Genomic DNA, 16,413 nt, shown 5'->3' with positions numbered 1-16,413 from the left:
GTTTAGCTTCATTAAGGTAAAAGTGACCAGCAAATATAATTCAGTAGGATGTTGACCTGGTTTACCAACATTTTTCTTGTGACATATTGGAATAGGTTATATCAATAACCAGAAGACCGTATGTCCTTTGTTTAATAATGTTGTAATGCTTAAGGTGCTCTTTTGCAGGTGTGTTCCCATCCAATAGAGAGTTTGGTTCTTGTGTTTATTTAAATGGTTTTTTGAAATAATATTGGACTCACAAAAATAGCAACACCAATTACGCAGCTGCAACTTTCGGTAATGCCCACCACTTTATAACTGCAGAAATGGGAAAAAGCACTCAAAGTTGAATTCTCTATTCTGTGGAAGAGAAGTAATTCTACCGTTTTGTTGCAGCACTGACCATATTATTCTAAAACCTGATGTTAATTAACATCAGTTCGTCTTACTCATTACATGCCATGTGCTTTTAGTTCAGAGGTCTTGCGTTGCTGAATGCTGATATAAAACAGATACTGAGAAATCTATAAGCTGTTCATTCATGATCCCCAGCACTACAGTTAGATTTTCATTTTTGTGTGACAATTCCATACATCATAGTTTTGGCTTCAGAGACATGATGTTTGTCTATAGTTGTGGCACGTGTTTTTCTGATTTTTAAAAAAAATTCAATTCAGCAGTCGTTTGATGCCCAGTTATGAGAGTAAGGGTCTGATGGCAACATTTTCTCCCTAGAGCTACAAACGTAAAAGTCAAATCAGCTTTCAAATATTGCCCTTCCAATATTTATCTGCACTGGGAAGAAGAGAAGTCTAAAGCTTGTGGCTGGTAGTCTGTTGCATCAGACAGTCATTGCTTTTACTCTATAGGTAAATCTTTCTGTATTCCAGCCAGCACAGGCTAAAATGCTGCAACAAAGTTCCACTGCATTCTCTCCCATTCTGAAATGTGTCCCCAATTGCAACAGTCGTATGTTCTTTCAACTGTTCTGAAACAAAAATGTACTGTCTGTGTACGTGCTCCACATGTATTTATACATCAATGCATACTTCACTTCACTCGTGTGCTTCCAATTAAACTTGTTGAACTATAACCAGGTGTTGTGTGATTTTTTTAACTTTGTACACCCAGTCCAACACCGGCATCTCCAAATCATCACTTCATATTTGTGTGCGATGAGTATTGCCCATATCATAGTCTTCTGCATTTTTAACGTGTATCATAGTCAGAGGACCACACTACTGTTTCTCAGTGGAATTCCCATGACTGTTCAGAGATTTTATTCAGCACCTCTGGAATAGGTGGGACTTGGTAAGTTTATTTTTGCTGCAGGATCTTGAGATGATTCTGCCGGTACTTCCACTTGTACTGGTTGATTCTTCTGCAGTCTTCTAAAGAGATAAAATTGCATGAGTCATTTTCCTGTAAATTGGAATATCTTAGATAATATCTCTATCTATATCTATATTGCTCTCCTTCTGCTCTTACCCAGCTGTTGGATTGTTCTCACAAATGAACTGGAGTCTTAAGTTGGGTCAAACCATCTAGCAATAAGGAGCAACGTGTTTGCGAGTAAGATGCTTGCAAATTGATTTCTGAGGTCAACTGCCTATGTGAAAAGGCCTTCATTTTTGGGAGCTTCAGTTCAGGCAGCTTGGAGTTATCTCTAAGCATAAGTGTTCCAGAACCTCCTCATGTACTTACACAGATATGGGACTAGCAGTGCTATGTGTTGTTTGACATTTCAGATCAGAAGCTGAACAGATTCTCTGAAGATGAAATAAGGACTTCCTTCTGCCTTATGAGTGTAATTTAGTACAACTTGAGGAAAAAACAAACCATAGTGCTCATTACTAATGTAGCTATTTATTTCACAAACCTCCAAGGTTCTGTGGCCACCGCATGGGGACAATGGCTGCACCTCTCCCATCCTCATAACCTGGGAAACTTTTTAAAAAAATTCCTCAAGGGTCCCAGTCACTTTCACAACAGCACTTCCCTAAAAGGTGGTATATATTCTGAAGACAGGGAGTGTAGAAAGAGTAAGTGGATAGTTGGAGAAGGGGCCTAGAGCGAGAGAGAGAGATAGTTAGACAGACAAAGAAAGGGATGATAGTAAGCCAGGGAAGGATAAAAGCTGGTAATGAAGACTGTAAGTAGGTGAAAATGGGTTGGCTGTGCTAAAAACACTCCATGTCATGACAGGGCCTGTATGGGGCTGGGTAAAAGACATCGAAGGAGGCATTCATGTTCCAAAATTATTGAACTCTGTATTGAGTCCAGGATCCCCCAGCAGAAAATGAGGTACTGTTCTTCCGGTTTGCACTGAGCCTTACTGGAACACTGCAGTAAGGCTGAGACAGAAATGTTGGCCAGGGAACAGGGTGGTGTGTAGAACAGGTGGGCAACTGGAAGCTTGGGGTCATTTTTACAGACAGAATATAGGTGTTCCACAAAGCACTCATCCAGACTGCGTTTTGTCTCCCCAGTGTAGAGGAGTCTGTAATGTGAGCAGCGAATGTTGTAGACTAGATTGAATGACATGCAGGTAAATCGCTGCCATTCCTGGATGGTGTGTCTGGACCACTGAATAATCAGGAGGAAGGAAGTAAGTGGACAGGTGTTGCATCTTCTGAGATTACATTGGAAGGTCCTGTGGGCAAGTTTGGAGGTGTTGGAGTGGATGAGGAGTGCACCAATGTGTTCTAGAGGGAACAGTCTCTGTGAAGCCTGGAGGGAGGGAGAAGGGTGCACTGGTCTCTTAGTTAATAGATTATATGAGTCTTCTTGATAAGTTTGTATTGTGGTAGAATTTGTTTTGAATCTATTTGCATTGATCTCTGTTTTAATACCTTGAAATATTTACCAATTAAATATTACTTATTTGTTCTTCATTACGAAGAAATGTTATTGACTTAAAATTTAATATAATAACAGATTGCTTGTTCCTATGTCCTTAGGCCATGCACCATCGGACTATAAATTGCTGTCAGTGCATGTTATGATTCGCCATGGTGACAGGTATCCTCTCTATGCCATTCCGAAAACAAAACCGCCACCTATTGACTGTATACTGATTCCCACTAGGTAAGTTCATTGAAAAAATTTAATTAACATTAGATTGATGTGACGTTTTGGAAGGACGGACAGGAAGGAAAGGGTGGTGGGATATTCTTAGTCTGGAATGGACTAAGTATGATAACGATAAATTATTTTTGGATTAGTAAATGTCGAACCAACATTGATGGAGATAAGAAATTAAATGGGGATGAAGGCACTTGGAGGAGTTATATACCAGCCTCTAATAGTGTCCATGCAGTGGAACAGATAATATATCAGGAGATAATGAGGGCATGTAACAAAGTCAGTTCTTTTAATCATGAGAGACTTTAATCTTCATTTAGGCTGGGATAAGCGATTGGCAAAAATTAATTCATGGAGTGTAGTCAGGACAGTTTCCTAGCATAATATGTTATAGAACCAACTTGGTTTCAGGCTGTTTTTGATCTGTAATGAGGTAGGTTTAATGAATGATCTTAGAGCAAAAGATCCTGTAGGAGCCAGTAATTATGATATAGTAAAATTTAACATTCTTTTTGAGAAGGGATAATGTGTGTGGGAAACAACTAGACTAAGCTTAAACAAGAGTAATTATAAAGGAATGAAGGCAGAGCTGGCTGGAATGAATTAGGAGAGAAATTTAGCAGAAAAGACAGTTCTGGAACAACAGCAAACATTGTAAGAGAATAGTTCATACTCACAACAAAGATATATCTCACAGAGAAAGCAGGATCCCAGGAAGGTAATATGCTAACCAAGGTTAATACCAAGCTGGACAGTAAGACCAAGTTTAAATGTATGAAAAAGAAGAGAAAGGATGAAGTTAACATCGATCCCTTTGAGAATGAGGATGGGGAAATAACAATGGGCAACCCAGGAATTGGGAGAGGAGTTGAATAAATACTTTGCATCAGTAGCATTCCAAAATTACTAAATAAACAAGGGGCAAAGGGGGGACAGGAAATCAATTCAAAGACTATCACTATAGAAAGTGCTAAGGAAGCTAATGTGGCTGAAGTTCGATAAGAACCCTGGACCTGGTGGATTATACCCAATAATATTAAGGGAAGTAATTGCAGAGATTGTGAATGCACTGGTTGAAATCTTGCAAAAATCCTTACCTTCTGGAAAAGTCAACAGGAATGGAAAACTGCCAAATGTAGCATCTTAAATCAAAAAAGGAAGGAGTCAAAAAAATGCATATAGAGCAGTTAACTTTGTCTATTGCTGGGAAAATATTAAGAGCATTATAAATGATGTATTAGTAGAACATTAAGAAATAAATAAATGATCAAGCAGAGTGAGCATGAAGGGGAAATTGTGTGAGACAATATTATTCAAATTATTTGAGGAGATAGCAAGAGGATAGATAAAGGAGGGGTAGATGTAATATATTTGGATTTTCATAAAATGTTAGGTTAGGTTATTTGATAAGGTCCCATGTTGTTTCATATTAGTATGGATAGAGAATTGGCTAACTAGTAAAAGACACAGAATTGACATAAGGGAGGCATTTTCAGGATGACATCCTATCACTAGTGGAATGTCATAGGGATCAATGCTGGGGCCACAATTATTTAGAATATATATTAATGGCCTGCATGAGGAAAGTGAATGTGCTATTGCCAAGTTTGTGAACAACACAAAAATTGTTAAGAAGGCAAGTGGTGTGAATGATTGAGTCCATAGAGCGATATAGACAGGTTAAATGTGTGAGCAAATACTTAGCAGATGGAATGTAATGTGGGAAAATGCAAAATTATGCATTTACTAGGAGGAATCAAGCAACTAAATGCTATATAAATGGAGTAAGCCAGCAGAAAACTGCAGCACCGGGTTAGTTGTGAGTCCCCATGCATTAATCACAAAAAGCTGGCTTATGTGTTCAGCAGGTAATGAGAAGGCAAGTGGAATGTTGGCCTTTATTTCAAAGGGAATGGGGTTTAAAAATAGGAAGGTCTTGCTAAGCTAAGGCATTAGTCAGACTATGGCTCAAATATTGTGAACAGTATTGGTTCCTTAACTAGAAAAGACATATTGGCATTGAAGGCAGTCCAGAGAAACTTCACCAGGTTGATTCCAGATATGGATGGATTTTCATATGTAAAGAGGTTGAATAGGTTGGGCCTGTCCTCCTTGGACTTTAGAAAAATAAGAAGTGATCTTACTGTAACAGATAAGACTTTTAGGCCACTTGACAGGGGAGATATGAAGGGGTTGTTTTCCCGTGTGGAAGAGTCTAGGACCAGAGGACACTATCTTGAAGTGAAGAGTCACTCATTTGAGAGAGAGAGAGAGAGAGAGAGAGAGAGAGAGAGAGAGAGATGAGGATTTTTAAAAAGTCTCAGACGATGGTGAATCTGTGGAATTCTTTACCACAGAGGGCTATTGAGCTTGAGTGATTAAGTATATCAAGGTTGAGAGAGATTTTTAATCAGTAAGGGAATCGCATGTTATGGGAAAAGGCAGGGAAGTAGATTTGAAGATTATCGTTAGCCATGATCTCATTAAATAGTGCATTAGACCTGATGGGTTGAAAGGTCTAGTGCTGCCTCTGTTTTATTGTCTTATGGCATTTGTGAAATGAAACAACATGTAATCGGATTAAAACAGGCTAAAGTCTCAAAATACAACACAGATCAATATTTTGAGGTTTGCAAAAATACAAATAAACTGTGGCTAATATGAACATTGCAATAGAGCTTTATTTTGTATAGTAAATAGAAATATTTACAATGTAGCCAAAACTCTTGGTAAATTTTGTGATGGAATAACAAACACTTGATTTATTATTTGGTTGCAGCAGAATGATCTCTTTTGGACAATTCAGCCTGTGAAGTCATGCATTGACCATTTTTCTGTGGGTTGTGAATTCCTTACACTGTGGCACTGAGGGAGAGGCATATTATAGCTCAGAATCAGTACAAACTATTTTAGAAAGGAAAGTGGGAACAGCCAGACCTCAACGTTCATGACTGAGAGTGTCTGTGTGTCCTCCTGTCTTTCGATCAGCTGCGCCTAAAAGACCAAGAGAGAAGAGAACTCAGACACAATCACCAGCACCTAATGGAGCAGCAGAGAATGCAGACAACAGATAAAACAGTGTGAGGAGTGGAGGGAAAAAAGTCTGAATGACATCACAGAGAGTTGTGAACTGAATGGTTGTTAAGCATTAGAGACTGTGTAGCAACTGCAGTAATTTTGAACAATGTCTGTTCCTGAACGAATGCTGTGAAATAAATAATTTATAGGCACAGGAGAAGAAGCTGCTTTGTAAGTAAGGATGAAGAGTTTCTGCATTCTACTCATGTCCAGTTTTAATTCATAGTCAAGAAAGTAGGGTTAAAATAGATAAGGTAAGTAACAGAACAGAAAAGTATATGTTAAGATACGGAAAGCTAGTTCAGCCAAGCAGAATACCTGACTTATGGCATGTGGGGGTGGGGGTGTGGAGGGTGTGGACCATTTTCATGACCGAAACTAGCCTGTGTACAAAAAATGTCACAGGTTGCACAAGCTTGAGTTCATGGTTTCAGACCTCGAGTAGTGGCTATATGCATCTGAGAGGCAGAGGACGATATGGATAATACTTTTGAGAGGTGACCACACTGCAATTTAGGGGCAAGCAGATAGGGAATGGTTGAAAAACAGGCAGCCCAACAGATACAGATAAGTAATGCAAGAACCCCCGGAGGTCCTGCTTATTCTGTTCTGGATTTTAGTGAGGACAGTGGATTCTTGAAGGAATACAAGAACAAAGCCTGTGATGGCATCGGTGGTCTATCTATACTGGAAGGGAGGAAAGAAAGTGCAAAGGCAACATTGATAGGGTACTACACTTTAGAGCAACAGGCATTTTTGTGGCTATCAACATGACTCCACGATGGTGTGTTGCCTCCCTGTTGGATGTCACAGAGCAGCTATAGGAAATTCCTTCAGGAAGGCAACAGTCAGAAGTCATGGCCCACCGTATAAGTGGGAAGGAGGATGTGGTCCTGCAATTGGGGAGCTAGGTAGAAAATGTACAAACAGGATTTGTAAAGTACCAGCCCCAAATGACTCCCAGTGCCATGTGCCAATGAGCACAGAAATCAGAAGAAATCAGATGAACATGTTGCGAGATAGGAAGGAGGGTGTTTGATTCCGGGTATACTGCATCTGGTTCTGAGGGAAATAGCACCTGCATATATCTGATGGGTTGCATCGAGAAAGAGCAGGGCGGGGTTCCTTGTCAGATGTTTTGCTGGTGAGGAGTAAGAGAGGGTTTAAACTAACTCATCAGAGATGTGGGAACTGGCAGAGAATATTAAAAAAGAATGCCAGAGTGCAGTAAATGCTGGGAGAGGTAAACAAGGATAGAATAGTCATTAACATGTGGATTCAGACTGAGGGAGAAAGGAATGAATTCTAAATCTGGTTTACATTGCATCTATGTAAGTGCAGTGAGTATAGTTAATAAAACTGGGGAGTTAAAGGAACAGGTTGCCTGGGAATGATGATGTGGCAATAACTGTGACTTGGCTTCAGGAAGTGTAGTTCTGGGTATTAAATATTATTGTAACAGGTGTTTAGGAAAGACAGGAAAAGAAAACGTTGCTGTTTGGGTTAAGGAGAGCATCCAGTACTGGGGAAAAGATTCAAGGACAGAATTGACTTGGCTCGAGCTAAGGAATAAGAAGGGTGCAATTACATTGCTTGGTGTAATCTAAAGACCACAAATTAGTGGGAAAAGTTTAGAGAAATTAAATTACAGAGAGGCACAGACATCAGAGAGTAGTTATAATGGAAGGCTTTAATAACCCATAAATAGACTGGAATAGTCATAATGCAAGGGTCAGATGTTACCGGATTGCTTTCAGGAAAATTTCCTGCAGCAGTACGGGGCCAAGTTCAAGAAGAAAAGAGACACCTGGTTGTTGGGAATGGGATGGGCCAGATAGATCAAGGGGTAGTAAGGGAACATTTTGGGGACAATGATAATTGTATTGTGAGGGACAACGATGGAATGTGATGTTGATGACTCCAGAGTATGAAGAATTGACTGGAGAGAGTGGGCTTTCCTAGGTCAAGAATGGAGCTAGACCAAGTAGACTGAAATTGGAGGTTGGTTGATAAAACAGTAATTGAACAATGACATCCTTGAAAGAGGTGGTGGTTTTGGCACAGTTAAGGATTGTTCCCTCGACAGTGAAAGGTAGGACAGACGAATCTTGAGCTCCTTAGAATCTCAAGATACAAATGAAGGTGTGTTAGATAACAAATGCAGGTGTAAATCAAGCTGACCACAAAAGGGAGGTGAGAGACAAAGAGGGATAATGAGAAAATGATGGGCAAGTAACATAAAGGGAAATCCCAAAATCTTAAACAGTAGAAGTGTGTTAAATATAGAAGTAATGCCAGTTAAGGACTGAAAGGGGATTCAAGAGGCATGGCTGGGATGTTACATGAATACTTTGCTCTGTCAGTCAAGAAAGATGCAGATTCTGCCCAAATCAAGGTGACAGGAAAAGACACTCAATCTCAAGAAGGTTTTTTAAAATTGATGGAGAGATTTTGGACGAACTATTGATGCTTAAATTTGATAAGGCCTGAGGACTGGATGAGATGCATCAAAGCATATTGAAGGAAGTAGAAATCGGAGTCGCATTGACAATAATTTTTCAAACTTCCCCAGCTTTGGGAGTTAGTACCAGAGGATGCAGAATTGCAAATGTTACCCCATTGTTCAAAAGCTTTGTAAAGGTAGGCCCATCAGTTATATATTTGTCAGTTTATTTTCAGTTGTGGGGAAGTTCCAGAAATACTTACTTGGGATAAAATAGCCAGATAGTAATGATAATGAGAAACTTTATTTTTGTGTGCAGATTGGAGAAGTTGGGTCTTCCAGATGTGAAGGCCAAAGGAAAATTTGATAGCTGGTTTCAAAATCATAAAGGGTCTTGACTGAGTAGATAGGAAGAAACTGTTCCTCAGTTTAAAGATTAAAAAATCAGAAGACAAAGTTTTAAATTACTTTGAAAAAGAAGCAAATACGAGGTGAGATAAATCTTTCTCACACAGTGAGTAGTCGGGATTTTGAATGTGCTGCCTGGAAGTGTGGTGGAATCAAGTTCAACTGAGTCATTCAAAACAGCATTGACTGATTATTTAAATAGAAACAACATGCAGGGCTATGGGACTGGCAGATGCTTGGCATTATCTCAAATTATTCAGAGAGCTTTTGCAGACATGATGGACCAATTGGCCTTCTGCAATGTAAAAATTCTGAGATTCATATTTGAGTGGCATAGTAATGTCACTGTGATACTACAAAGCAAAATCCAGAAATTCCAATGCAGATGATTAGCAGCTATGAAAGCCATAATTGTATTGAATATTCTTGCTGCTATTTTGATATTACTAACTGGAAGTGTTTTATGAAGAAAAGAAGGTGTGTATCTGTCTCTTTAACCACTGATCTGTTACCAAACTAAAACTGGGCTATAAACTGACGGGCAGTTTTCTGCATATAATAGGCTGGAAATCAATGAAATTTAGTAAATAATTTGTGAGAAGGTTTGAGAAACATGCAGAAGCAAGAGACATATTAGGTCATTTTAAACTATCTTAAGTTAAACTGATAAATATGGATAAAAATTCTGCAAACCTTTGATTCTTGGATAAAAAAATTGTTAGGTCAACAGTGAAAGAAACGTTGGTTTAATTCTAGCAAATGAATTGAGATAAGTAACTGATGTTGGTGAAGAGAACTGTTGGGAACTAAAAACTACAATCTGACTGAAACATGAATAACAATCCCACCGGTAACAGTAATAAAGGAAATCATGATGAATACATTGGAAAGAAGTTCAAAGGGCTAAGAGAGAATATGAAGTTAGAATATTATAATAAAGGAAAACAACTTTGATAAGCATTACAAAAGCAGTAGACTATCACAGAATTATTAAATCATAGAAACAGGCCATTTGGCCGGTTGTATATGTTGCGAGATCTTCACTGGAGGATATGATTTGGAGACGCTGGTGTTGGACTTGGGTGTACAAAGTTAAAAATCACACAACACCAGGTTATAGTCCAAGAGGTTTATTTGGAAGCATTAGTTTTTGGAGCGCTGCTCCTTCATCAGGTGATTGTGGAGAATAAGATTGTAAGACACAGAATTTGCTATAAATTCTGTGTATCACAATCTTATTCTCCACAATCACCTGATGAAGGAGCAGTGCTACGAAAGCTAGTGCTTCCAAATAAACTTGTTGGACTATAACCTGGTGTTGTGTGATTTCTAACGTCACTGGAGGAATTTACCTCGTGCCACTCCCTCCTTTCACCTTCCATCCTCACATATTCTTCCTTTAAAAATAACAATCCAATTCTGTCTTGCATGGATCAGTTTAATTTTTGTTAATCGAACCTTCAGGTTGTGCCTTCCAGTTCCTAGCACTCCTTAAGTGAAAGTGTTTTTTTTATTCTCTCATGTCACCATTGCTTTTTGGCAATTATCTTAAACCTGTGCCCTCTTGCTCTCAATTCTCCCAACAATGGGCATAGTTTCTCTCCATCCAAACTGTCGAATTCCTTCATGATTTTGAAAGAATTGTGTGCAATCTCCTGTCAGCATCTTCTCCAAAGAAAACAGTCTCAACATCTCCAATCTGTCCTACATAAGTGAAGTTCCTCATTGCTGGTACCATTCTCGTGAATCTGTCCTGCATTCACTCCAAAGATTTCCAATATTTCTTGAAATGTGGTGCAACGAACAAAATGCACTCCTCCACTAGAGACTGACCGAGCGTTCATTGAATCATAATAATCCACACAATGTGTTTGGCCCATCAAGTCCATGCCAATCCTCTGAAGTGCATCCTACCAAATTTACCCCCCACCTTGCATTTCCCATGACTAACCCACCTTCCTGCATATTCCTGGACACTAGGCAATTTAGCATGGCCAATCCACCTAAACTGCACATCATTTGACTGTGGGAGGAAACAGGAGCATCTGGAGGAAAACCCATGGAAACAATAGAAGAACGTGCAAACTCCACATAGACAGTTGCATGAGGATAGAATCGGACCTAGGTCCCTGGCACTGTGAAGCAGCAGTGCTAACTGCTGAGACACCTTGCTCTATGTAAATTGACTGTAACATCCTGAATCTTATGTTTGTTTGGCCAATTACAAGTAGTGTTGAGATTTTTGGAGGGTTCATCACTGTGAGGCCTTCTGAGTTCACTCGCCCTTTATTACCAAACCTGCCTTAGTAATTACACACCAACTGCATTTCTCATATCCGATTACCTTGTGCTGTCTCCGTAACAACTTACCAAGTCACAGGATGACTCTGAATGCATTGGCAACCCTTGCACCTTGACAAGTACAGTCAGACTGGAGCTGCCCTGCAAGGTCCCTGACATTTGGACATAGCAGATAGAGGCAAGTCAGTGCGCTACTTTGAAGGCAGGAGCTTAAAAATGTGATGCTGGAAAAGTGCAGAAGGTCAGGCAGCATCAAAGGAACAGGAGAATTGACGTTTCGGGCATAAGCCCTTCTTCACAAATGAGGAGGGTGTGCCAAGCAGGCTAAGATAAAAGGTAGGGAGGAGGGACCTGGGGGAGAGCCATTGGGAATACGATAGGTGGAAGGAGGTTAAGGTGAGGGTGATAGGCCGGTGAGTGGGTGGGGACGGAGAGGCCGGGAAGAAGATTGCAGGTCAAGAAGGCAGTGCTGAGTCTGAGGGTTGGGACTGAGAAAAGTTGGGGGGAAGGGAAATGAGAAAGCTGGAGAAATCTGCATTCATCCCTTGTGGTTGGAAGGTTCCTTGGCAGAAGATGAGGCGCTCTTCCTCCAGGGGTCAAGTTGCCATGGTCTGGCGATGGAAGAGGCCAAGGACCTGCATGTCCTTGGCAGAGTGGGAGGGGGCGGTGTTAAAGTGTTCAACCACGGGGCAGTTGGGTTGGTTGGTGCTGGTGTCCCAGAGGTGTTTTCTGAAACGTTCCGCAAGTAGGTGGCCTGTCTCCCCAATGTATAGGAGGCCACATCGGTTACAGCAGATGCAGTAAATGATGTGTGTGGAGGTGCAGGTGAATTTGTCACAGATATGGAAGGATCCCTTGGGGCCTTGGAGGGAAGTGAGGAGGGAGGGTGGGCACAAGTTTTGCATTTCTTGCAGTTGCAGGAGAAGATGCCGGGAGTGGAGGTTGGGTTGGTGGGGGGTATGGATCTGATGAGGGAGTCACAGAAGGAGTAGTCTTTCCGGAATGCTGATAGGGGTGAGGAGGGAAATATATCCTTGGTGGTGGGCTCTGTTTGGAGGTGGCAGAAGTTATGAAGGATGATATGATGTATTTGGAGGTTGGTGGAGTGGTAGGTGAGGACCAGTGGGGTTCTGTCCTGGTGGCGATTGGAGGGGTGGGGTTCAAGGGCGAAGGATCGGGAAGTGGAGGAGATGCGGTGAAGAGCATCATCATCAATGTCTGAGGGGAAATTGCGGTCTTTAAAGAAGGAGACTATCTGGGTTGTTCGGTATTGGAATTGGTTCTCCTGGGAGCAGATGCGGCGAAGGCAGAGGAGTTGGGAATATGGGATAGCGTTTTTACAGGGGGCAGGGTGGGAGGAGGTGTAATCTAGGTAGCTGTGGGAGTCAGTCGGTTTATAGTAAACGTCCGTGTTGAGTCGGTTGTCCAAGATAGAAATGGAGAGGTCTAGGAAGGGGAGGGGAGGAGTCTGAGACGGTCCAGGAAAATTTGAGATCAGGGTGGAAGGTGTTAGTAAAGTGGATGAACTGTTCAACCTCCTCATGGGAGCACAAGGTATCGCCAATACAGTCATCGATGTAGCGGAGGAAAAGGCGATGGTGCCAGTGTAGCTGCAGAAGATGGACTGTACCACATATCCAGCGAAGAGGCAGGCATAACTGGGGCCCATGCGAGTGCCCATGGCTACTCCTTTGGTTTGGAGGAAGTGGGAGGATTGGAAAGAGAAGTTGTTCAGAGTGAGGACCAGTTCAGTCAGTCGAAGGAGGGTGTCAGTGGAAGGGTACTGGTTGGTATGGTGGGAAAGGAAGAAGCGGAGGCTTTGAGGCCTTTGTGATGGGGGATGGAGGTGTATAGGGAATGGATGTCCGTGGTGAATATAAGGCGCTGGGGGCCGGGGAAGCGAAAATAATGGAGGAGGTGGAGAGGTGGGTGGTGTCCCGAGCGTGGGTGGGGAGTTCTTGGACTAAGGAGGACAGGACCGTGTCAAGGTATGCAGAAATGAGTTCGGTGGGGCAGGAGCAGGCTGAGACAATGGGTCAGCCGGGGCAGTCAGGTTTGTGGATTTTGGGCAGGAGGTTGAAATGGGCGGTGCGGGGTTGTGGGACTATGAGGTTAGAAGCGGTGGATGGGAGATCCCCTGAGGTGATGAGGTTATGGATGGTCTGAGAGATGATGGTTTGGTGGTAGGAGGTGGGGTCATGGTCAAGGGGGCAGAAGGAGGTGGTGTCTGTGAGCTGGCATTTAGCCTCAGCAATATAAAGATTGGTGCGCCAAACTACCACCACGCCTCCCTTGTCTGCCGATTTGATGGTGAGGTTGGGGTTGGAGCGGAGGGCTGTATGTTGTGAGGGTGAGAGGTTGGAGTGGGTAAGAGGGGTGGACAGGTTGAGGCGGTCAATGTCACGGCGGCAGTTGGCTATGAATAGATTGATGGCAGGTAAGAGGCCAGCACGGGGTGTCCAGGTGGATGGGATGTGTTGGAGGCGGGAGAAGGGGTCATCAGAGGGTGGGCGGGAATCCTGGTTGAAGAAGTAGGCGAAGGCGATGGAAGAAATGCTCGATGTCTTGCCACGTGTTGAATTCGTTAATCCAGGAGCGTAGGGGGATGAAGGTGAGGCCTCTGCTGAGGACTAATCTTTCATCCTCAGAGGGGGAGGTCTGGAGGGATAGTGAAGATATGGCAGGGCTGGGAGCTCGGACCTGGTGTGGGACTGGAGCTGCGAGTGGGGGAGGATTAGGTGTGGGGGTGGAGATTGGCATGTGGGTGGGGTTAGATGTGGGGGCAGGGATGGTGTAGGGGCAGGATCCTGGATCTCCTGCTGAATGGGATGTGACACAGGGAAGGAGCAGCAGTGGAGGCCATAACACCAGACCATACCAGCTTGGTCCGAGATTGCCTGCTGTGTCACTATAGTCTCAGCCATTTGGAAGAATGTGCAGCACTGTAGAGGAAGGTCAATGACTTTCTCCTTTCTGTCACTGTAAGTGACACCATCTTCTCTCCAATATCTCACCCTCACTCTACTCTGCTATTGTACCCACCTCCTATCTAGGTTCATGCTCTACCACTCTCACTGTTGCCTGTAACATTTTGTCAACTCACTGCCACCATCCCCAGCTCCCAACAGCACTAACCTGTATGCCCTCTGAGCTGCCTAATTATTTGCTTTGGATACCTCCCAACTTGCACCAACAGTAGTAGTTGTGCCACCCGCTTTCATCTCCTGTAATATTCCCCTTTCTCTTGTTCCATGAAGAAAACAGCCAATAATAGGGCAGGAAGAATCCAGACAGAGGTTTAGCAGCCTGTCCTTCAGTTTATCACTCATTGTGAGAAGGGGTCCTGACTCAGAACATTCAGAGTAGAACCTGGACTGATACTGGAGGCTTCCCTTGATTTAACCTGCTGGCAGCCCCTGTCTAAATGCTATTCCCCTTATTATGAGTAAGGCCTGATGACAACTGTCACATGTTTGCGCTAAACTATACAGCAACATAACATACAGCAACATGAGCCTGGTATCTCTAGCTGAGGGGGCGAAATGCAAGACAAATATGTTGTGAACATCCAGTTAAGCTCAGCGTTAGCAAGTGCTGTGACAATGAGTGAAGAACATGGACAAATTGCCTGGTTCAATCTGTGAGCTGGCTACATGTCCCTGAGTTCTAAGTGTCTTTGTTGGAATAATGATTGTTGTCGATGTAACCTGATTGTGCAACATTGAAGTGCAGTAACATCCTAAAGTGGATCAGAGATGTGCCGTGAAGGATCTTAAAGACTGGCATGTGTTGGATGCCAAAGTCAATGGACGTAAATTGCTTGTGCTGGTGCCCATGGGGCCTGCCCTGAGATGTTGCTTGTTTCCAACATGGAGGTGATTTTGGGGTAAGCAGTGAGCTGAATTCTCCAAGTGGTCATGTGAGATTCCTTGTCAAGTTTTCCCAATGTATAGCTTGTATGGTAAGTAGGTGGCTGAAAATTAATGAGAAAACGTGTAGTGTTAACAAAGCATTGTGATGCAATAAGGTTTATTAACTGCCCTCTCAACTTGTCTTGCTTCCTTGACTAATTTAAATGGCAATGTTTTCACATAATTCATTTCTAGCTGTTTACAAATGATTTAACAATATAATTGCCTCCTCCTTTTAAAAAAAATATTTTATCAACATAACCATTCAATCATCAATGGTTATTTTCTAAACTGAAAAAGATTATATACGTTTTATAAATGAACTGAAGATCTTAATCATTTGTTATGGCTTTCTAGAAACGTTATTCATTCGTATGGCTTAGTGGTAGAATGCGATCACTCCATCCTTTGGATTTGGTGTCCATCACTCTCAATGTGTGTCTATTACTCTTGGTACTGCAGGGGTTGAATTTAATCAGAATCACTGGGCTGCTGAATGGTGGGAGCACTACTTATCACAAAAGGCCAAAAGGGTATGAGAGGAGGTGGAGAAAATAACTAAAGAAACAAATAGTAAATCAATAGCATTTGAGATGTAATGCATTAAAGATCAAAAGCTTAGTTGTTGGGAATTGAGAATTCAGAGGTGAGTGACTTGAGAAGAGATTACACAACCTGAGCATTAGGGGGATTTAGTCCTTGTATCAAACACCCTAACAGAATCTTGTTGGCACTTTGACAAATTGTCATTGTGGGATTTGAACAGACATTCATGTGATTACTTTTCCAGGATCATATTGTTCAAGGTGAGAGGGGAAAGACATAAAAGAGACCTAAGGGGGCAACGTTTTTACGCAGAGTGTGGTGTGTGTGTGGAATGAGCTGCCAGAGGAAGTGGTAGGGGCTAGTACAATTGCAACATTTAAAAGGCATCTGGATGGGTATATGAATAGGAAGGGTTCGGAGGGATATGGGTCGGGTGCTTGCAGGTGGGACTAGATTGGCGTGGGATATCTGGTTGACATGGACGAGTTGTGCCAAAGGATCTGTTTCCATGCTGAACACCTCTGACTCTATCAACTGTATCACTCCACTACCCCACTCAAATATATAGAAAACGTACAATGGGGCATGGAAGCAATATGGCAGATGATATAAGATAGATAAATAAATATCCTAGACCATAATGAATACTTGGCAGGTTGT

The 16,413-nt window shown here is 42.2% G+C and overlaps 1 protein-coding gene across 3 annotated transcripts in view; it reads left to right on the top strand.

Annotated features, from left to right (window-relative positions):
* pxylp1 (2-phosphoxylose phosphatase 1) overlaps window positions 1-16,413 on the top strand; it is a 158,703-nt gene that overhangs the window by 119,430 nt on the left and 22,860 nt on the right. For all 3 annotated transcript variants that reach the window (XM_060834233.1, XM_060834231.1, XM_060834232.1), the window contains one exon: window positions 2,943-3,069. In XM_060834233.1, the coding sequence (XP_060690216.1) occupies window positions 2,943-3,069 (127 nt within the window). The remainder of the gene's footprint in view (window positions 1-2,942; window positions 3,070-16,413) is intronic.

Source organism: Hemiscyllium ocellatum, chromosome 13, assembly GCF_020745735.1.
Source record: "Hemiscyllium ocellatum isolate sHemOce1 chromosome 13, sHemOce1.pat.X.cur, whole genome shotgun sequence".
Taxonomy (NCBI): domain Eukaryota; kingdom Metazoa; phylum Chordata; class Chondrichthyes; order Orectolobiformes; family Hemiscylliidae; genus Hemiscyllium; species Hemiscyllium ocellatum.
The sequence above is the reverse complement of the archived record's forward strand: the minus strand, read 5'-3'. Positions and strand labels throughout refer to the sequence as shown.